At 47.2% G+C, this 22,551-nt stretch overlaps 1 protein-coding gene across 1 annotated transcript; it reads left to right on the top strand.

Annotated features, from left to right (window-relative positions):
* Nucleotides 1-21,688, top strand: ISCA1 (iron-sulfur cluster assembly 1). Its single transcript, XM_038770031.1, has 4 exons — nt 1-127; nt 11,740-11,793; nt 17,110-17,215; nt 19,958-21,688. The coding sequence occupies exons 1-4, from the start codon at nt 47-49 to the stop codon at nt 20,104-20,106; spliced, it is 390 nt and encodes a 129-aa protein (XP_038625959.1). The 5' UTR covers nt 1-46; the 3' UTR covers nt 20,107-21,688.
* The last annotated feature ends 863 nt before the right edge of the window (nt 21,689-22,551 follow it).

Raw genomic sequence — 22,551 nt, forward strand, 5'->3', positions numbered from 1 at the left:
CTGAGGCGGGGGAGCCGCGGCCGAGGTCGGGGCGGTGAGGGACAAGATGTCCGCCTCGTTGGTCCGAGCCACCGTCCGGGCTGTGAGCAAGAGAAAGCTGCAGCCCTCCCGGGCCGCCCTCACCCTGGTGAGTGTCTCCCGGCGGCGGGCCCGAGGAGGGAAAAGTCTCTAGCCTCCAGGGCCGGGCCCGTGACATTGGTTCACCTCAGTTAGGGCCCTCCTCCCCCGGCCCTGAGGCGGAGTCACCGTCCGGAGCTACGGAAAATAGGGGTTCGAGGGCGACGGGCTTCGCTCTTCCTTCCCCACTCACGACGATATGATAATAATAATGGCATTTGTTAAGCTCTTACTATGTGCCAAGCGCTGTTCTAAGCGCTGGGGAGGGTACAAGGTTGTCCCACGGGAGGCTCACAGTATTGTGTGCAGAACACTGTACTAAGCGCTTGGGAAGTCCAAGTTGGCAACATATAGAGACAGTCCCTACCCAACAGTGGGCTCACAGTCTAGAAGGGGGAGACAGAGAACAAAACCAAACATATTAACATATTAATTTTAGACTGTGAGCCCACTGTTGGGTAGGGACTGGCTCTGTGTGTTGCCAATTTGTACTTCCCAAGCGCTTAATACAGTGCTCTGCACATAGTAAGCGCTCAATAAATACGATTGATGATGATGATGATATTAACAAAATAAAATGAATAGATATGTACCAAGTAAAATAAATAGAGTAATAAATATGTACAAACATATAGACAGGTGCTGTGGGTAAGGGAAGGAGGTAAGACGTGGGGGGATGGAGAGGAAGGAGGGGGTTCAGTCTGGGAAGGCCTCCTGGAGGAGGTGAGCTCTCAGTAGGGCCTTGAAGGGAGGAAGAGAACTAGCTTGGTGGATGTTGGGAGGGAGGGCATTCCAGGCCAGGGGGAGGACGTGGGCCGGGGGTCGACGGCGGGACAGGCGAGAACGAGGCCTAACGGTGAGGAGATTAGCGGCAGAGGAGCGGAGGGTGCGGGCTGGGCTGTAGAAGGAGAGAAGACTTCATCCCCATTTTACAGAGGAGGGAACTGAGGCACAGAGAAGTGAAGCGACTTGCCCAAAGTCACACAGCTGACGAGTGGCGGAGGCGGGATGAGAACCCACGACCTCTGACTTCCAATAATAATGACATTTATTAAGCGCTTACTATGTGCAAAGCACTGTTCTAAGCACTGGGGAAGTTACGACGTGATCGGGTTATCCCACGGGGGGCTCTCAGTTTTAATCCTGCGAGCCCCCCGTGGGACAACCTGATCACCTTGTAACCTCCTCAGCGCTTAGAACAGTGCTTTGCACATAGTAAGTGTTTAATAAATGCCATCATTATTATTATTATTATTATTATTAATCCCCATTTTACAGATGAGGTTACTGAGGCACAGAGAATCAATGTCGTATTTATTGAGCGCTTACTGTGTGCAGAGCACTGTGCTAAGCGCCTGGGAAGTACAAGTTGGCAACATATAAGTGATGTGAAGTGACTTGCCCAAAGTCACACAGCTGACAATTGGCAGAGCTGGGATTTGAACTCATGACCTCAGACTCCAAAGCCCGGGCTCTTTCCACTGAGCCACGCTGCTTCTCATTGGCCAGTTGGTTGCAAACGGGCAGAGAAACAAGGTGGAGGGGAGAAGGGCTGTCAGCGACTACCTTTCCCAGCAGGCTGTGCGGTTCTGGGGGCCAACCCCCTCTTTTAATAATAATAATAATAATGGTATTTGTTAAGCGCTTACTATGTGCCAAGCATTGTAGTATTTATTAAGCGCTTACTATGTACCAGGCACTGTACAAAGCACTGGGGTGGATCCAAGCAAACTGGGTTGGACACAGCCCCTGTCCCACGTGGAGCTCAGAATCTCAATCCCCATTTCACGGGTGAGGTCACTGAGGCCCGGAGAATAATGATAATGGCCATGATGGTATTTGTTAAGCGCTTACTATGCACCAAGCACTGTTCTAACCACCGGGGTGGATACAAGGTGATCAGGTTATCCCACGTGGGGCGCACAGTCTTAATCCCCATTTTACAGATGAGGGAACTGAGGCACAGAGAAGTTAAGTGGCTTGCCCAAGGTCACATAGCAGACAAGCGGCAGAGTTGGGATTAGAGCCTGTGACCTTCTGACTCCCAGTCCTGGCCTGTATTCACTATGCCATGCTGCTTTCCTAGTTTACTTCCCTGTGTTTACTGGGCTGAGTTATTAATTACTAAGTGTTTTTCCCCACCCCTACTTCTGTTCTTAACAAAAACAGAATTATCCTGTTTTCAGCTGTGAGAAAAGGCAGAGCAGATGCGTGGCCTAAAGGACAAAGCACTGTTTCTGACACTGGTCTGCTGGTGACCTTGGGTAAGTCACTGCACTTCTGTGGGCTGCAGTGACTTCATCTGGAAAATGGGGATGGAGACTGTGAGCCCCACGTGTGACAGGGACTATCTGTCCACCCTGACATGCTTGTATCCACCCCAGCACTTAGAACAGTGCCTGGCACATAATAAATGCTTAACGAATACCATTATTATTATTGGAATAACTAGACATCTCCAAGCAACTCTTTTTTAGCCTAATTTGTCCAAGAGCATGACTCATCAGATGTTCTTGGAAGCTCCTTAATAATATTAGTAATAATTGTGGTATTTGTTATGCACTTACTATGTGCCAGGCACTGTACTAAGCACTGGGGTGGATACAAGCAAATCGGGTGGGACCTAGTCCCAGTTCCACATAGGGCTCACAGTTTTAGTCCCCATTTTACAGAGGAGGTAACTGAGGCACAGAGAAGTGAAGTGACTTGCCCAAGGCCACACAGCTGACAAGTGGCAGAGCCGGAATTAGAACCCATGACCTTCTGACTCCCAGGCCCGGGCTCTATCCACAACGCCACAAGTGAAAACCCATTCTCATTCAGTCGTATTTATTGAGTGCTTACTGTGTGCACAGCACTGGACTAACCACTTGGAAGAGGACAATACAACAATAAACAGATACATCCCCTGATCATAACGAGCTGGCTGGGCAAGATCAGTCAGTCAATTGGTGGTATTTATTGAGCTCCCAGTATGTACAGAGTGCGATACTAAACGTTCGGGAGATGACAGTAGCACAGAATTAGCAGACCCGTGCCCTGCCCAAAAAGAGTCTTTTGGGGGGCTGGGGGCTGGGGTGGAAGTATCGGGTGGGGACACGCTTCACCAGTGAAGCAGATGAACGATTTCAGGGCCAGGGAGCTGGTTCTGGAATTTTTGCTCTTTGTGGCAGTTTAATCAGCATGACAGGCCCACGGGGTACACAGCGTGCCCTTGAGTGCCCCAGAGTGCACATAACAGAGTAACAGACAACTTCCCTGCCCACAACAAGCTTTCAATCAATCAATCATATTTATTGAGCACTTACTGTGTGCAGAGCACTGTACTAAGCGCTTGGGAAGTACAAGTTGGCAACATATAGAGACGGTCCCTACCCAACAGTGGGCTCACAGTCTAGAAGAAATAAATAGAATAGCAATGCAGGTCCCGCCCCCGGGTGGGGCTCGAACCCGCGACCTTCGGGGTGGGCGGCCGAGCGCACTAATGGACAGAGCCACTGGGGCGGCGGTGGGACTCTCATAGTTTAGAGGGAGAGACAAACATTAATAGAAATAAATAAATGACAGATATGGACATAAATGTCGTGGGGCTGGGAGGGGGGAGGTATAAAGGGAGCAAATCAAGGCGATGCAGAAGGAAGGGGGAGAAGAGGAAAAGAGGGCTTAGGGAAGGCCTCTTGGAGGAGATGGGCCTAAAAGGAAGCTTTGAATAATAATGATCGCATTTATTAAGCACTTACGATGTGCAAAGCACTGTTCTAAGCGCTGGGGGGGTTATAAGGTGATCAGGTTGTCCCATGGGGGTTTACAGTTTTAATCCCCATTTTCCAGATGAGGGAACTGAGGCACAGAGAAGTGAAGTGACTTGCCCAAAGTCACACAGCTGACAATTGGCAGAGCCGGGATTTGAACCCACGACCTCTGACTCCAAAGCCCGTGCTCTTTCCACTGAGCTACACTGGGAGAGCGATCGTCTGTCAGCTATGAGAAGGGAGGGCGTTCCGGGGTGGAAGCAGGATGGGGGTGAGGTAGACGAGAGCCCCCCGGACAAGCTAACAGGCCCGCTGGAGAACATTGGCAGACTAGGCTTAAGGGTGGGGAGACTGACTGGCGATACTCATGAGCGTGGGAAAACCAACTCCCATTGGAAACGGTGGCTGTTGTGGGGACGCAGCAGGAAATCCAAAACATCCAGCTTTTTCTTTGGAATGGTCTCACCCATCTCCCTCTGCAGAGCCACAGGGGACCCTATCCGCAGAGGAGTCGCTGGAGGCGGGGGAAAAAGTTTTCCCCGCTGGAGATGCAGTCATTCATTCATTCAATCGTATTTATTGAGAGCTTACTGTGTGCAGAGCACTGTACTAAGCGCTTGGGAAGTACAAGTTGGCAACATATAGAGACGGTCCCTACCCAACAACGGGCTCACAGCCTTGAACAGGCGATGGCCTCATTGATAGTTGGAAGGAACAAGTCCTTGGGTGTCCTTGTGACCGATCTGCCAGTGCCAGACTCAGTTGAAAAAAGGCTAGTGTTTGGGCCACTCAGTCATTTTTTGTGAACATAATAATTTTGGTATTTTTTAAGCACTTACTATGTGCCAGGCACTGTACTAAGCACTGGAGTAGATACAAGAAATTGGGTTGGGCACAGCCCATGTGGGGCTCACAGTCTCAATCCCCATTTTACAGATGAGGGAACTGAGGCCCAGAGAAGTGCAGTGACTTGCCCAAGGTCACACAGCTGACAAGTGGCAGAGCTGGGACTAGAACCCATGACCATCTGACTCCCAGGCCCATGCTCTAACCACTAAGCCATGCTGCTTCCCTGAGCATCTACTGAGGGCAGAGCACAGTACTGTGTGCTTGGGAGAGTACAAGAAAATCAATAGACCTGATCCCTGCCCTCCACTAGTTTACAGTGGAGGGAGGGAGATGGGCCCCCGAATTTATTACAGTTAATAGGAGAGTGTTGCTGGTTGTTTTTTTTTAATACAACGTTTTTTTTAATGGAAAAGTGAATATATTTCTGTTGACAGTGAGTTTCCATCTTTAATGCTGAGTTGAATTACTCCTTCCTTGTGTGGTGTCCTTGTATGGGATCCATAATAGTGATAATTATGGATTATCTGTATATACCTGTATATGTGTATATATGTTTGTACATATTTATTACTCTATTTTACTTTTACATATCTATTCTATTTATTTAATTTTGTTAGTATGTTTGGTTTTGTTCTCTGTCTCCCCCTTCTAGACTGTGAGCCCACTGTTGGGTAGGGACTGTCTTTATATGTTGCCAACTTGTACTTCCCAAGCGCTTAGTACAGTGCTCTGCACACGTGCTCAATAAATACGATTGATTGATTGATAATAATAGTGGTATTTGTTAAGCGCTTACTCTGTGTCAAGCACTGTTCTAAGTGCTTCGATGGAAACAAAATAACTAGGTCCCACATGGGAGCTCACAAGTGTGAATAGGCTTAGAAGCAGTGTGGTTTAGTGGAAAGAGCATGGGCTTAGGAGTCAGAGGTCGTGGGTTCTAATCCTGACTCTGCCACTTAGCTGAGTGACTTTGGGCAAGTCACTTAATTTCTTGGGGCCTCAGTTCCCTCATCTGTAAAATGGGGATTAAGACTGTGAGCCCCACGTGGGACAACCCGATTACCCTGTATCTCCCCCAGCACTTAGAACAGTGCTCGGCACATAGTAAGCGCTTAACAAATACCAACATTATTATTGTTATTTTTTATTGTTATTAATAGGCGGGAGGGCAGGGATTGTCTCTCCATTTTGCAGTTGGGGAAACTGAGGCCCAGTGAAGTGACTTGCCCAAGGTGTCACAGCACGCCAGTGGCGGAGCTGGGATCGGAACCCAGGTCCTGACTCCCAGGCCCGTGCTCTTTCCACTGGGCCACACTGCTTCTCTGTCCCTTTTAAGCACTTGGTATTCACTCCACCCTCAGCCTTACAGCACCCCTGTCTGTGTGCGTAATTTATTTTGAAATCTGTCTCTCCCGCTAGACTGTAAGCTTCGGGCGAGCAGGGAACATGTCTACCAGCTCTGTTGGTTTGTACTCTCCCAGACACTGAGTACAGTGCTCTGCACAGTCAGCGCTCAATAAATACCATTGATGGAGTGATTGATGGGTTGAATTTGGAGTACATTCAGAATGGATCTTTCCAACAGTCAGCAGAAAGGAAGTATCCTGAGGAGTAGTTTGTAGAAAATACCGTGAGACACAGTGGGTAGAGCCCAGGCCTGGGTGTCCTAAGGTCATGGGTTCTAAACCTGGCTCTGCCACTTGTCTGCTGTGTGGCCTTGGGCAAGTCACTTCACTTCTCTGTGCCTCATTTACCTCATCTGTAAAATGGGGATCGAGACTGTGAGCCCCACATGGAGACAGGGATTGTGTCCAACCCAGTTTGCTGGTATCCACCCCAGTGCTTAGTACAGTGCCTGGTATATGGTAAGCGCTTAACAAATACCTCAATTATTATTATCATCATTAAGGAGCTTCCAAGAACCTCTAATGAGTCATGCTGTTGGATAAATTAGACTGAAAAGAGTTGCTTAGAGACAGTAGATAATGGAAGACTTCTAGTTACTGTACCTTTTCTCACAGTTGAAAAAATGATATTCTGCTTTGGCTAAGAATAGAAGTAGGCATGTGGAAAAATTCTTATTAGAATTGGGATCTTAGAAGGAGATCTTGAGAGTTCAAAGGTGCAGAATCAATGGTAGTTTCAGTTATGAAATGAAGAAAACGGGCTTCAACTGTTCCTCAGAAATCACTTCACAATATCTCTTCAACAATCTCCTGTTAAGGCTTTCCCTTCTAATGGCCTCTTCTATGTCTGTGTTCTCTCATTCAGCTTTTGTAAAGGCAAAAAAATAAAACTAATTGGGTCAAAAAATTGGGTCTTAGTCCCACAGTAGATTGCATCTTGATTCCCTTGAAAAGATTACCACGTTTATGCGTGACAAGGTGATGAGAAAACTGCGTTTGCTATTGCTTTTAACTTGTGTCTGAACCAAGTTTAGGCTGCCTTTAGAGCTATTATGCTGAATTTCCTCAGGTGTGTGGGGCTAAGAACCAATCCCCGCATTTTATTGTCAAAGACATGATTTGCATTTACATTCCTTGGTATAACACATTGATCTTTGTTTTTTGTTTGAAGTCAGTGAAAGGGAAAGAAACAAAACTCTTCTTCAGCTATTTAACTCGGCAGTTTGCTCCCAAGTCTGTAAACTTGGGCTGTTTTCTAAAGCTCAAGGAGCTTCCTGTGGTAGAAAATGGTCAGGGCCTGAAAATAGATTGCTAGCCAAAGTGACCCACTCCAGGTCTAAGTCCCAATTCTGCCTTAATGCTGTAATAAAGAAAGGGACCTGCAGCGATCAGAGTGTGGCCAAGAAAATATTCATCTTCTAATCTTCCTGCCCAACAAAACTTGTATTTTCAATCAATCAATTGTGATTATTGAGTGCTTACGGTGTACAGAGCACTCTACTAAGCACTTGGGAGAATACAATAGAACAGAGTTAATAGACATGTTCCCTGCCCTCAGTGAGCCTACAGTCTAGAGAAGGAGGCAGGCATTAATATAAAGAAATAAATTGCGGATGTAGACATAAGTGCTGTGGGGGCAATAAAGTGTGCAAATCCAAGTGCAAGGGTGAGGTAGAAGGGAGTGGGAGTATTTTGCAGGCAGGGAGCACACCATAAGTGCCCAAGAAATACCACTGATCAATCAATCAATCGTATTTATTGAGCGCTTACTATGTGCAGAGGACTGTACTAAGCGCTTGGGAAGTACAAATTGGCATCACATAGAGACAGTCCCTACCCAACAGTGGGCTCACAGTCTAAATTCTGATTCCTGATTCCTCCTGACCCCACTATTTTAGGCAAAGGGTGTCTGTGACCTGCTTTCAAGTGTAAGCTCCTCGAGGCCAGGTAGCCTGTGTCGGGTAGTGAACGTTTTACAGATATCGTCAGGTACATCCAGCAGCTTGGTAACTTGATTTAGGGGGCTGGGGAACCTAGAAAAGAATTATTTTGCCTTTACACATGTTTAGCACAGAAACAGAAGTAAACACAGAAATAGAAGAACACCCTTAGGGTGAAAAACAGCCTTATCTGGGGGTTTGGTGATGGGATGTTGTGAACCGATTTCTGAAGAGTTTGTTTCCATCCTCGCTGCAATTACCTCCATTTGTTTTGCCTCTTTGGCCTCTCAAGACCTCCTCCTCCGATTCTAATTCTATCAAGTGTTTTTCCCACAGCTACTTCTATTTTTAACGTGCCTGCAACTTCACTTTGAGGTATTGGGATCATTTGAGTTGAAAGGCGCCCGCGGTAACTAGGGCAGCCAAGATTTACAAGTGGAGAAGGATGCCTGATTCAAGCTCTTGGTTTTTGTGTAAAATCCTCTCAGTGAGGTGCGTGTTTTTTTACATAGGGCGATTTAGAGTAACTCGTGTTCCTTACGAACAGAAAAATCCAGAAGTTACGACGTTGGCCCTCCCTAGGATAAATGAAATCTATGTCCCGTTATCCTGTTCTTTTTACTCCTTGAGGGCAAGGACCATGTCTACTAATTCAGTTGCAACACAGACCCATCAGGCACACTCTGTTCTTCTACCGCCAGCCTATTCACTCTAACAAGGTTTCATCTGACCCACTGGCAACCCCTCACCCACGTCCTCCCTCTTTCATTCAACTCAATCAGCCGTATTTACCGAGTGCGTACTGTGTGCAGAGCACTGTACTAAGTGCTTCTCCGACAGCCCATCACCCTGCCCACCTTCAAAGCCCTCCTAAAATCACATCTCCAAAGGTCTTCCTTGACTCTCCGACAGCCCATCACCCTGCCCACCTTCAAAGCCCTCCTAAAATCACATCTCCAAAGGTCTTCCTTGACTAAGCCTGCATTTCCCCTTCTGCCTCACCTGTGCCCACAGATCTGTATACCCCTAAAGCACTTGATAGAGAAGCAGCGTGACTCAGTGGAAAGAGCCCGGGCATGGAAGTCAGAGGTCATGGGTTCTAATCCCAGCTCCGCCACTTGTCAGTTGTGTGGCTTTGGGCAAGTCACTTAACTTCTCTGGGCCTCAGCTACCTGATCTGGAAAATGGGGATTAAGACTGTGAGTCCCACGTGGGGCAACCTGATAACCTTGTATCTACCCCAGTGCTCAGAACAGTGCTTGGCACAGTGCTTAACAAATACCATTTTTTTTTGTATATTCAGCCCACAGCACACATCCTTGTACTCCGTCATTTCCTCTGTCTGTAATTTGTCTCCCCCTCTAGACTGGAAGCGCCTTGGGGGCAGGGATCGTGTCTACCAACTCTGTTGTATAGTCCTCTCCCAAGCGCTCAGTACAGCGCTCTGAGCAGTCAGTGTTTAGTAAATCCTATTCATCGATTGATGAGTACAGTTCTCTGCCCACAGTAAACATTTCAGGAATACTTTTGATAAATTCATTAAGAATCAAAAGCGGGCAGGTGTTATTACTATTATTGTTATTACTATTATTATGGTATTTGTTGAGCGCTTACTATGTGCCAGGCACTGTACTAAGCGCTGGAGTAGAGACAAGCAAATTGAGTTATTAGATTTTGAGCCCTCCAAGGGACAGGGGCCACCCCCAATTCCCACCTGTGTATTCTTTCCCAGTGCTTAGTACAGTGCTCTCTGCACTCAGTAAGGGCAGGTAGCCTGGTCTGATGGAGAGAACATGGATTCTAACCCTGGCTCTGTTGTGTACCTACTGTGTGATCTTGAGCAAGTCACTTTACTTAATAAATAATAGTAATGGTATTTGTTAAGTGCTTACTATGTGCCAAGCACTGTTCTAAGCGCTGGGGTAGATACAAGGTGATCAGGTTGTCTCGCATGGGGCTCACAGTCTTCATCCCCATTTTACAGGTAACTGAGGTAACTGAGACAACTGAGAAGAGAAGTGACTTGCCCAAAATCACACAGCAGACAAGTGGTGGAGTCGGGATTAGAACCCACGCTCTCTGACTCCCAAGCCCGGGCTCTTGCCACTAAGCCATGCTGCTTCACTTCTCCGTACCTCAGTTTCCTCAACTGCAAAATGGGGTTTCGATACCTGTTAATAATAATAATAATGGCATTTGTTAAGCGCTTACTATGTGCAAAGCACTGTTCTAAGTGCTGGGGGGATACAAGGTGATCAGGTTGTCCCACATGGGGCTCACAGTCTTAATCCTCATTTTACAGATGAGGTAGCTGAGGCTCAGAGAAGTTAAGTGACTTGCCCAAGGTCACACAGCAGACAGGTGGCGGGGCTGGGATTCGAACCCATGACCTCTGACTCCAAAGCCCGTGCTCTATCCACTGAGCCACACTGTTCTCCCGCCTGCTTAGACTGTGAGCCCCACGTGGGACCTGATGATCTTGTATCTACCCCAGCGTGCAGTACCATGCTTGCTACATAGTAAGCACTTAACAGATACCACAATTATTATTATTGTCAGTAATAATGGTAAAAATGATCTTACTGAGTGATCCACTTTTCCCTTCTGTCTCTAGGTAGTAACTCTTTCAGCTTGGGTGTGGATGTTGATGTGTGTGGGTGTTAGAACTAAATACACAATTCTTTTTGCTGTATCCATTTTAGTGTGGGTGTGGAGGAGGAGGAATGAGGATGTTTTCCGCAACTCTAAACTTGTAACAATTGTAACAAACTTGTAACTTGTAACAATTCCCTTCAAGGCCCTACTGAGAGCTCACCTCCTCCAGGAGGCCTTCCCAGACTGAGCCCCTTCCTTCCTCTCCCCCTCGTCCCCCTCTTCATCCCCCCCATCTTACCTCCTTCCCTTCCCCACAGCACCTGTATATGTGTATATATGTTTGTACATATTTATTACTCTATTTATTTATTTTACTTGTACATATCTATTCTATTTTATTTTGTAGTATGTTTGGTTTTGTCTCCCCCTTTTAGACTGTGAGCCCACTGTTGGGTAGGGACTGTCTCTATATGTTGCCAATTTGTACTTCCCAAGCGCTTAGTACAGTGCTCTGCACATAGTAAGCGCTCAATAAATACGATTGATGATGATGATGAATTTTCTGGACAACAGTGAATGCTTGTGACAAGCTGTAGTCTACTGAACAGCTACATTCTGAGACTTAACCAACTCTCGTTAATAGCCCGCGGACTGCAAGGTCCTTTTAGGCAGGAATCATGCCTCCTAACTTTACTGTAGTGTACTCGCCCAAGCGCTCAGTACAGTACTCTGCACACAGTAAGCATTCAAGAAATACCATTAACTGATTGAAGGGGTATCGTTGCCGACAGGCATTCAAAACAATGAAGACTCTAAGCTTTTAGCTCCTTACGGGCAGGGGACATGTTTGCTAAGTCTGTTGTATCATACTCTTCCAAGCACTTAGTACAGTGTTCTGTGCACAGTGAGTACTTAATAACTACCACTGATTGATAAAGAAGTGGAGTTGGAGCCCAAGGTGCAGTGTTTTTTCGCTAAGTATTGATTTTACGTGGCGCCTGGAAGCAGATGAGAGAAAAGCCTTGGCGAGTTTTCCCATCTTCTCTGAAGATCCACTCAACATTGCTTTTCCTCTTTCAGACTCCATCAGCCGTAAACAAGATAAAACAACTTCTGAAAGACAAACCTGAAAACGTAAGTACGACCGACGGCGTGACGTTTCTTCCCCAGCTTTAGAGGGAATTTTGGAAGCCACCGTACCCAGACGCTGCTAGGACAGACTGTAACGTAACCTGGGATTTTCCTGCCATCTGGGAGGCTCTCGTCTTAGTGGTGTAATGACAGGTTTGAACTCGAGCGTAGAAGGACTTGAAATGTCAGGGGTGCTTTCTAAAGTCCTGTGATCCAGACTAATGGGCACGACGACCCCGGGGCCTTCTTAGAGCAGCCGATGAACAGTGCTCCAGCGCTTAGAACGGTGCTTGGTACATAGCGCTTAAGCGCTTAACAAGTACCATAATTATTTACAAATGGTAACCTGGGATAGCATCGAGCTGTAGTTGGGGGGCTAGTCCCCACTCAGACACTGACATGGGACGTAGGACCTTGGGCCAACTCTGGGAACTCGAGACTTTAGTGGGTCCTCTCCAGATTGCTACCTACCGCTGCTACTTGAGAAGCAGTGTGGTTCAGTGGAAAGATCGTGGGCTTGGGAGTCAGGGGTCATGGGTTTGAATCCCGCCCGGCTCCGCCACTTATCAGGTGTGTGACTTGGGGCAAGTCACTTCACTTCTCTGTGCCTCAGTTGCTTCATCTGTCAAATGGGAATGAAGACGGTGAGCCCCACGTGGGACAACCTGATCACCTTGTATTCCCCCCCAGCACTTAAAACAGTGCTTGGCACATAGTAAGCACTTAACAAATACCAACATTATTATTATTATTATTAATAATCTATTTTGAGGTCCAACTATAGGCTCCTTGTGGGCAGGGATCAAGTCTACTGACTCTGTTAGACTTTCCCAAGTGCTTAGTCCAGTGCTCCGCACATAGTAAGCGCTCAGTAAATTCCATTGATTGGCTGGCGTTTACAAAGTGCCGGACCCCTTGATCGGGTGATGGGTGGGAGATTCCTCTAGAACAAACAGTGCCACGGTAATAGACACTCCCAATCCATGCCCTGGGTCGTAGAACTTCAGCGATTAGATTGATGGTGAGAACACGATGAATTTAGGCCACCTGATGTAACCAGTGCTGTCTTATCACCCCTCTGCACACTACAGTTTCCCTCTAGACTGTGAGCTCTTTGTGGGCAAGGACTGTCGCTGTTTATTGTTGTATCGTACTTTCCCAAGCACTTAGTACAGTGCTCTGCTCACGGTAAGCGCTTAATAAATACGATTGAATTGAAATTGAAAATACAGTTCTCTAATGTGCTTCTAGACTGTGAGCCTACTGTTGGGTAGGGACCGTCTCTATATGTTGCCAACTTGTACTTCCCAAACACTTAGTACAGTGCTCTGCACACAGTAAGTGCTCAATAAATACGATTGATTGATTGATGTCTGCTGTGTGACTTGGGACAATTCACTTCACTTCTCTGTGCCTCAGTAAAATGGGGATTGAGACTGAGCCCCACGTGGGACAGGGACTCCGTCCAACCCAGTTTGCTTGTATCCACCCCAGCGCTCAGTACAGTACCATTCCTTTCCAAACTCCTTGAACGAGTTGTCTACACGCGCTGCCTCGAATTCCTCAACACCAACTCTCTCCTCGACCCCCTCCAGTCTGGCTTCCGTCCCCTACATTCCACGGAAACTGCCCTCTCAAAGGTCACCGATGACCTCCTGCTTGCCAAATCCAACGGCTTATACTCTGTCCTAATCCTCCTCGACCTCTCAGCTGCCTTCGACACTGTGGACCACCCCCTTCTCCTCAACACGCTATCTGACCTTGGCTTCACAGACTCCGTCCTCTCCCGGTTCTCCTCTTATCTCTCCAGTCGTTCATTCTCAGTCTCTTTTGCAGGCTCCTCCTCCCCCTCCCATCCCCTTACTGTGAGGGTTCGCCAAGGTTCAGTGCTTGGTCCCCTTCTGTTCTCAATCTACACGCACTCCCTCGGTGACCTCATTCGCTCCCACAGCTTCAACTATCATCTCTACGCTGATGACACCCAGATCTACATCTCTGCCCCTGCTCTCTCCCCCTCTCTCCAGGCTCGCGTCTCCTCCTGCCTTCAGGACATCTCCACCCGGATGTCTGCCCGCCACCTAAAACTCAACATGTCCAAGACTGAACTCCTTGTCTTCCCTCCCAAACCCTGCCCTCTCCCTGACTTTCCCATCTCTGTTGACGGCACCACCATCCTTCCCGTCTCACAAGCCCGCAACCTTGGTGTCCTCCTCGACTCCACTCTCTCATTCACCCCTCACATCCAAGCCGTCACCAAAACCTGCCGGTCTCAGCTCTGCAACATCGCCAAGATCCGCCCTTTCCTCTCCATCCATACCACTACCCTGCTCGTTCAAGCTCTCATCCTATCCCGTCTGGACTACTGCATCAGCCTTCTCTCTGATCTCCCATCCTCGTGTCTCTCCCCACTTCAAGCCATACTTCATGCTGCTGCCTGGATTGTCTTTGTCCAGAAATGCTCTGGGCATGTTACTCCCCTCCTCAAAAATCTCCAGTGGCTACCAATCAATCTGCGCATCAGGCAGAAAGTCCTCACCCTGGGCTTCAAGGCTGTCCATCACCTCGCCCCCTCCTACCTCACCTCGCTTCTCTCCTTCTACAGCCCACCCCGCACCCTCCGCTCCTCTGCCGCTAATCTCCTCACCGTACCTCATTCTCGCCTGTCCAGCCATCGACCCCCGGCCCACGTCATCCCCCGGGCCTGGAATGCCCTCCCTCTGCCCATCCGCCAAGCTAGCTCTCTTCCTCCCTTCAAGGTCCTACTGAGAGCTCACCTCCTCCAGGAGGCCTTCCCAGACTGAGCCCCTTCCTTCCTCTCCCCCTCATTCCCCTTTCCATCCCCCCATCTTACCTCCTTCCCTTCCCCACAGCCCCTGTATATATGTATATATGCTTGTACATATTTATTACTCTATTTATTTTACTTGTACGTATCTATTCTATTTATTTTATTTTGTTAGTATGTTTGGTTTTGTTCTCTGTCTCCCCCTTTTAGACTGTGAGCCCACTGTTGGGTAGGGACTGTCTCTATATGTTGCCAACTTGTACTTCTCAAGCACTTAGTACAGTGCTCTGCACACAGTAAGCGCTCAATAAATACGATTGATTGATTGATTGATTGGCACAGAGTAAGCACTTAACAAATACCACAGTTATTATTATTACACTTTGGCTCTGCTTTGCCCAGAGCCTGATGTGGGTCAGATTGCCAGCTGGAGTAGGGTGGCTATGAGGCTTCATTCCCTTGGTATTTCTAATTTGTGACTGGAAAGGACTGTTCTCGGTAGCTCTGTCTCACAGCAGATGTCTCCCTGGAACTCACTTGAAAATCGAGGAGCTTGATAACATAGAAGGAGTTGGCAGGGACAGGAGTGGAAGGAGAGATGTTTGTTCTTACTACAGCTCTGGGATTTTCAAATTTCACCTTCACCTCAAGCATCCCAACTGCAGTTTTGTGCCCCCACCCCGGAGTGATTTTTCTTGGGGATTGGAAATAGGGGGTTATTCTTTTTCACTGTGGTGCCTGGAAATATGCTCTTTATCCCTCCAGCTCCTTTCGGGATCAATTTATCCAGGGCCCTTCGGGCCAGAGAAACAACTTTTAATGGAGAGGGAATGAGTCTGTTCTTGTATTGTCCTCTCCCAAGCGCTTAGTACAGTGTTCTGGGCACATAAGCACGCAATAAATACCATTGAATGAATGAATGAATGAATCTGGGCCACTACTGTAGGACTGACATTCCCACATACCTTTCAAAGCTTTATTAAAAACACATCTTCTCCAGGAGCCTTCCATGACTAAGCCCTCATTTCCTCTTCTCCCACTCCCTTCTGCGTTACTCTTGCACTTGGATTTGCTCCCTTTATTTACCCCTACCTCAGCCCCACTGCACTGGACTGTATATGTGTGTAATTCAGTTATTTATATCAGTGTCTGTCTCCCTCTCTAAACTGTAAGCTCACTGTGGGAACTCTGTTATATTGTACTCTCCCAAATGTTTAGTACAGTGCTCTGCACACAGTATGTGCCCAATAAGTACAGTTGATTGATTAAATGAATTGTCTACTCCTGCTAATTGACTATTTCAATCAATCATATTTAAATCGTATTTGTTGAGTGCTTACTATGTGCAGAGCACTATACTAAGCACTTGACAATGCTAAACCAAGCATATTATCATCAACAAAATATTCAGTTTAATAAATAAACAGATCAGAGGCCCCTCATTGAGTATATTATTTCCCAACAGCAAGAGCTGAAGTTCGTTCATATCACAGCTACTTCTTGTGGGACCAAGGACAGACTAATCATCATTTAATTATCTCCTTCAACCATCACTCTGGTTTAAGCACTTTTTTAAATGATATTTGTTAAGGGCTTACTCTGTGCCAGGCACTGTACTAAGTGCTGGGGTAGATACAAGCTAATCAGGTTGGGCATAGTCCATGTCTCACTTGGGGCTCATAGTCTTAATCCCCATTTTGCAGGTTGAGGTAACTGAGACATAGAGAAATAAAGTGACTTGCCCGGAATCACGCAGAGGACAAGTGACATAGCTGGGAATAGAACCCAGTGCCTTCTGACTCCTGGGCCCATGCTCTATCAACAAGGCCATGCTACTTCTCAAATTGCACATGAAGGCAATTACTTTAATTTTTCTTCAAAGGATCTTTTTGTTGAATTACGTACTCTACAAAGTGCTTACTGCAGTGCTCTGCACACAGTAAGCACTCAATAAATATAATTGATTTTGCCATTGTGTGCTTCATATCCATTGCAGACCTCTCTGCTTCCTCACCTTCCTTTATTTCTCACTTCACCTTGCTGCCTGGATCATTTTTCTGAAACATTACTCTCTGTCTAGACTGGGAGCCCGTTGTTGGGTAGGGACCGTCTCTATGTGTCGCCAACTTGTACTTCCCAAGCACTGAGTACAGTGCTCTGCACACAGTAAGCACTAAATAAATACGATTGAATGAATGAATGAACGAGTGAATTCCTGCAGCCCGGATGCAGCGTTCACTCTAAGCCCCCATTCCCTCTTCTCCCAGTGCCTTCCGTGTCACCCGTGTGCTTGGATTTTCACCCTGTATTCACCCCTCCCTCAGCCCAACAGCACTTATGTCTGTATCTTTCATTTATTTATATTAATGTCTCTATCCCCCTCTAGACTCTTAAGCTGATCGCAGGCAGGGAACGTGTCAGCCAGCTCTGTTAAATCGTATTCTCCCGAGTTCTCAGTACAGTTCTCCGCACACAGCGAGCGCTCCGTCGATACCACTGATTGATTGGTTTAAAGAAGACCTCTTATCTTTCAGGTGGGTGTGAAAGTTGGCGTCCGCACCCGGGGTTGTAATGGCCTATCTTACACTTTGGAGTACACAAAGACCAAAGGAGACTCTGATGAAGAAGTCGTCCAAGATGGTAAGTGTTTTCTCATTCTGGGTTCCGAAATAGCTTGCCGTGTGCCCTTTGTGTTGCTGGAGGTGAGATTTTTGTCCATTTTTGGGGGCACGTCAGGATGCCGAAGGGAAAAGAAGGTTGCATTTTTCCCCCCGCCCCCTCCCTCGGCAAGGTCCCCTTGGAGCAAACAACCTTTTGGGTTACAAGAGATTGCGAGTCAACCATGTCAACCCATGCCTCTAGAAAATTCTTGTCTTCCTTCATTGTCTCACCTCCAGTTTTTTGAGAATGGGAAAGATCGTGCTGCCCTATCCCGGCGGTTGGGTTGGCCAGCCATCCAACAGCTCTCAAAATTTGGGCCCCGTTAGACTGGTTCCAGAGTGGCTCCACAGCAGCCTGGCGGAAATCACTTCCTCTGGTGATTTGCGCTCGGCTTTCCGCATTTGCGGATTCTCCAGGTGAGTAAGTCCCTCCCCGCCCTTCACCCCCCATCCTCCTGAGGTCCAGGGATGGTTCCTGCCACCCCCCCACCCACCCTCCTCCCACCCTCATGGACTCCTTTTTTTTTTTTTTTTTTGCTATGTGCTTACTATGTGCCAGGCACTGTTCTAAGCACTGGAGTAGATACAAATTAATCAGGTTGCACAGAGTCCCTGTCCCACGTGGGGCTCACGGTCTTAATCCCCATTTGACAGATGAGGGAACTGAGGCCCAGAGAAGTGAAGTGACTTGCCCAGGGTCACACCGCAGACATGTGGCAGAGCTGGGATTAGAACCTGGGTCCTTCCGACGCCCGGGCTCTAGCCACTAGGCCACGCTGCTTCTCTGCTTCTTCTGGCCTTCCTGGGCCAGCCCATCTCTCTCTTCCCCCTTAACCAGCCTAGGCTTTTTAAACCTTTTTTTTTTTTCCTTTTTAACTTGAAGACCGTGCTTCCCCTACTGCCACCGCCTCAGTCCCGGCCCGGGCCAGAGAGCAAGGCGCTGCAAGCCAGGGAAGGGGAAAGCGGAGCATGGCGGGGCCGCGGCGACCATGCCGTTGAAAAACAAATGAAAAAAAAGCTGTGGGGAGCCGGTGGGGAGGGCAAGGAGTGGGGCGAGATCAGGGTATCGGGAGGGGGGATGCAGGAAAACCGTTGGAAAGTTGGGGGGGCAGGGGTTCTAAACTCGACAGGAAGCACCTCCGCCGCCTGTCTGCTGTGTGACCTTGGGCAAGTCGCTTCACTTCTCTGTGCCCCAGTTACCTCATCTGTAAAATGGGGATGAATACTGTGAGCCCCATGTGGGACAACCTGATTACCTTGTATCTACCCCAATTCTTAGAACAGTGCTTCGCACATAGTAAGCACTTAACAAATACCATCATTATTATTGTCATTATCCTCTGGGCCCCATTTACCTCATCTGTAAAATGAGGGTGAAGACAGTGAGTCCCTCGTGGATGTGGACTGTGTCCAACCTGATTAGCTCATAGCTACCCAAGCGCTTCAGTAAAGTGCCTGGCATATCGTAAGCGCTTAACAAATTCCATTTAAAAAAGAAAAAGAATGAAACACCACAGACTGAAGTAGTTTCAGTCCAGCTCTTCGGGGCCCAGACATTGTCCTTAGTGATGGCCCCGTAAGTCTGAACAGTACGGGCTTCACCTCCACAAGCCAGCAGGCTTGGTTTGGTCTGAGGTGTGCCTATCAATCAGTTGTATTTATTGAGCACTTATTGTGCACAGAGCACTGTACTAAGCACTTGGGAGAATACCACATAACAGACTTGGTAAACACATTCCCTGCCCACAACCAGCTCACTCTCTAGTCTTCATCCCTTCAAGTTTCAGCTTCAAATGCGACAAACTGGCATTGAGTCAGTCAGTCCGAGGGCATCCCGCCGGCCAGAATTCTCCAGTGAACCCCATCTGGTTAGAGAACAGGAGTGTCATTTAGAAAGAAAGGAAATGAGTGACCTAAAAGCTAGATTCACGGTTGAGAAACATTTTCGTGACTTGTAAGGAACTATCATTCATTTGGTGGTTACTTATTGAGCGTTTACTGTGTGCAGAGCACTGGACTAAGCGCTTGGGAGAGGATGCTACGACAGAGTTGGTAGACATGGTCCCTGCCCACAGGGAGCTTAGAGGCAAACTGTCTGAAAGCAGTTCAGCCTGGTTTCTTTTCTCCCAGTCAGCCTCTTCCTCAACCCAGTAGCCTACCTGCCTAGTTGCTGTCGAATTGCCTTACCGCTGATCTCGCCCAACACGAACCAGAACTGCCATACCTGAAGTTTTGGTGAAGGCGGTGAGGTAGCCTGTAATTTTTAACCACTGTGGGCCTCCCCCACTCCCCATATCTCTGCCCCCCCATCTCTAGACCGACGACTGCAGAAAATAGAAAATAGAAAAAGCTCCCGCCTTAATCTAACAGAAATTTCCAGTCTGGGCATCAGGTGGCAGATAAGAGTGCAGTTCTCTGTTTGGTCAATTGGAATTACTACCATGGGAAACTCAAGCCAAAGAGTGTGGTTTTGAAGCGTGTGTTTACAATGCCAAGATTGGGCGGGGGGAGGGAAAGGGAGAAGGGAGAAGAGGCCATTAGTTGAAAATCCAAGGAAGTGCTACAAGACATTCAAAGACTTCCTGTTTGACTTTTGTTTGTGACTGCTGTTTGAAGTTGTTTGTTTTTTTTTTTACTATGCCTTGGCAAGTTGAATGTAGGTTTTTTTCAGATTCCATGTAATGTTTGTTTTTTGTTTTGTTTTGTTTTTGTCTTCTTTAAGGAATTAGGGTGTTCATCGAAAAGAAGGCTCAGCTAACACTCTTAGGAACAGAAATGGACTATGTAGAAGACAAATTGTCCAGCGAATTTGTATTCAATAATCCAAACATCAAAGGAACATGTGGGTGTGGAGAAAGTTTTAACATTTGAGACTTCAGGACTGCTTGTTTGCCTTTAAGCCCCAGAAATACTCCTAGTGGCTTTCTAAACCGTCGTGTTTCTTTCAGGTTCTCGGCCTTTGTAATCTGGGGAAATAAAGTTCGTACCTTTGGAAATTGAAACCAGTGTGGTGAATTTCCGCACAGTGGCATTGAGTGACGGGAATAGTGAAGTGCTGGGCTGTTTATGCTGTTTGGTTCAGGACAAAAAAGAAAAAACAAATTTACCCTGCCTGAAAGATCCTTGTTGTTGGAATGATTTCCCCATCCTCTGCTTATTCCTGGGGGGTGGCTCTGGGTTTGTCAGCATCTGGGGGGCACCTCTTTAATGGGTAGTCCCCACGGTCCCACATTCATTGTCTTCCTGGAATGCGGGGGTTGAGTCCCGCTAAGGAAAACTCGTTGCTTCTGGCACTCGGTGCGGTATCCAGATAGGTGCGCGTTGGCGGAAGAACATTTCCGAATGTCGCCTTTGCCTTCTATCCAGAGACCATGTTCCGGCAGGATTGACTGTTCTGTCTCCCTGTTTTCGGCTTCAGTTTTCACAATCCAAAGGCCAGAAGATCCTCAGTCGGCCCCTCAGTCGTTGGTATTTTATTGGGTGTTTTCTGTGTGCAGGGCACTGTACTAAGCTCAACCAACCAAACGTGAAGAGCAGAAAGAAATGGGAGGCAGGGGGGATTTACAAAAGCATTTACTTAAGCTCTGCCAGGATGTCTCATCCCCATTTACCCCCTTAGAAACCCAGTCAAGGAAGAGGCAAGAACTCCTGCAGTGTGCCGGTTATTCTATTTTCAGGACCTCTCTCTGCTTCTGCTTCTTTGTCTCTGTCTTCACTCTGTCGTTTGCCTTTGGATAGCAGAGAGTTAGTTAGCTCCTAGCTCAAAGACTCCTGTTTGGTTGTATGCAGTGTCCCCAAAAAGGCTGTGGTTCGTTTCCCCCCGGCTCTTGAAGAGCAGGAGGTGGCCTTTATTGTGCCTCCCAAGTAGGCTGAGGCAAACCCTAGAGTTGGAGAGAACCTTATTTGTAAACATGTAAGCTGTCTTCTCTTATTCCCTTAGAGCCGGGGAGGAGGTCAGAGAAGTCCATATATTGGATTTGGCCTCAGCAGCGCTGCAATTGCCTTCCCTCAAGTTGGGTTGTCTTTTTTTTTTCCCCCTAAAACTTCCAAATTGAAGGACGTTTTCCAGATCCTGAATCAGAGTGCCAGAAGATTGAAGCGCCTAGCTGTTTTTATGAATGTAAGTGAGCCCTCTTTCCAGCAACTTTCCATAACAAGGCTGTATTTTTGACTTGTTTCTGTAGAGTTTTGCATAGTCAATGTTTGATTGCGTGTGGAGGGGCGTAGGCTTTGCGTTTGAAATCGGACACTGCCAGAAAACAAAGCAGCCCGAATTCTTTGAATATGGATGTTGTATTAACAAAACACACAAGCGCTGGGCTGGAAACGATGTAAATGCTAGCGCCTGCCTGTGTACAGTTGATTCTAATTTTGCTCTGTTCATAATTTGTGCAATACTGTATGTAGAGTTTTCAGTTGTTAATAAATTACAGCTTCTTGGTGATCATTCAAAACTACATTTTTCTTTGTGAAGGGGTGGGAGGAGCCGAAGAGTGAAACCTTCTGGTTTTTGCCAGTCGATTTTCTGTCTCACCAATAAAGCTGCTCAGTCAGATAGGAGGAGGAGGAGGAGGATTTATTGAGCACTGGATGTGATGTTCTACATTTCCCAAGCCAGGCAAAGATGTGACATTCCCTGCCCACTCTCTCTTCCCTTCCCCCCAACACATGATAGATCTAACGAAGGGTTATTAAGGAGAAACATTAGGGCTCAAAGCTAACTGTACAGGTAGATAATAATAATTATGGTATTTGTTAAGAACTTACTGTGTGCCAAGCACTGTTCTAAGCGCTGGGGTAGATACAAGGTAATCAGATTCTCCTGCGTGGGGCTCACAGTGTTTATCCCCATTTTTCAGATGAGGTACCTGAGGCACAGAGAAGTTAAGCCCTACTGAGAGCTCACCTCCTCCAGGAGGCCTTCCCAGACTGAGCCCCTTTTTCCTCTCCTGCTCCCCATCCCCCCCACCCTACCTCCTTCCCCTCCCCACAGCACTTATATATATTTGTACAGATTTATTACTCTATTTTACTTGTACATATTTACTATGCTATTTATTTCAATGATGTACATATAGCTATAATTCTATTTATTCTAACTGTTTTGACACATGTCTACAGGTTTTGTTGCCTGTCTCCCCCTTCTAGACTGTGAGCCCATTGTTCGGTAGGAACCGTCTCTATATGTTGCCAACTTGTACTTCCCAAGCGCTTAGTACAGTGCTCTGCACACAGTAAATGCTCAATAAATACGATTGAATGAATGAAGTTGTGACTTGCCCATGGTCACACAGCAGACGAGTCACTTGCTCAAGG

Source organism: Tachyglossus aculeatus, chromosome X4 (assembly GCF_015852505.1).
Source record: "Tachyglossus aculeatus isolate mTacAcu1 chromosome X4, mTacAcu1.pri, whole genome shotgun sequence".
Lineage (NCBI taxonomy): Eukaryota > Metazoa > Chordata > Mammalia > Monotremata > Tachyglossidae > Tachyglossus > Tachyglossus aculeatus.

Excerpts from the sequence above, each read along its gene's own strand:
- ISCA1 (XM_038770031.1), top strand. The coding sequence starts at position 47 with ATGTCCGCCTCGTTGGTCCGAGCCACCGTCCGGGCTGTGAGCAAGAGA. Across the intron at positions 128-11,739 it reads CCCGGGCCGCCCTCACCCTG|ACTCCATCAGCCGTAAACAA; the intron begins GTGAGTGTCTCC and ends TTCCTCTTTCAG. Across the intron at positions 17,216-19,957 it reads TGAAGAAGTCGTCCAAGATG|GAATTAGGGTGTTCATCGAA; the intron begins GTAAGTGTTTTC and ends GTCTTCTTTAAG.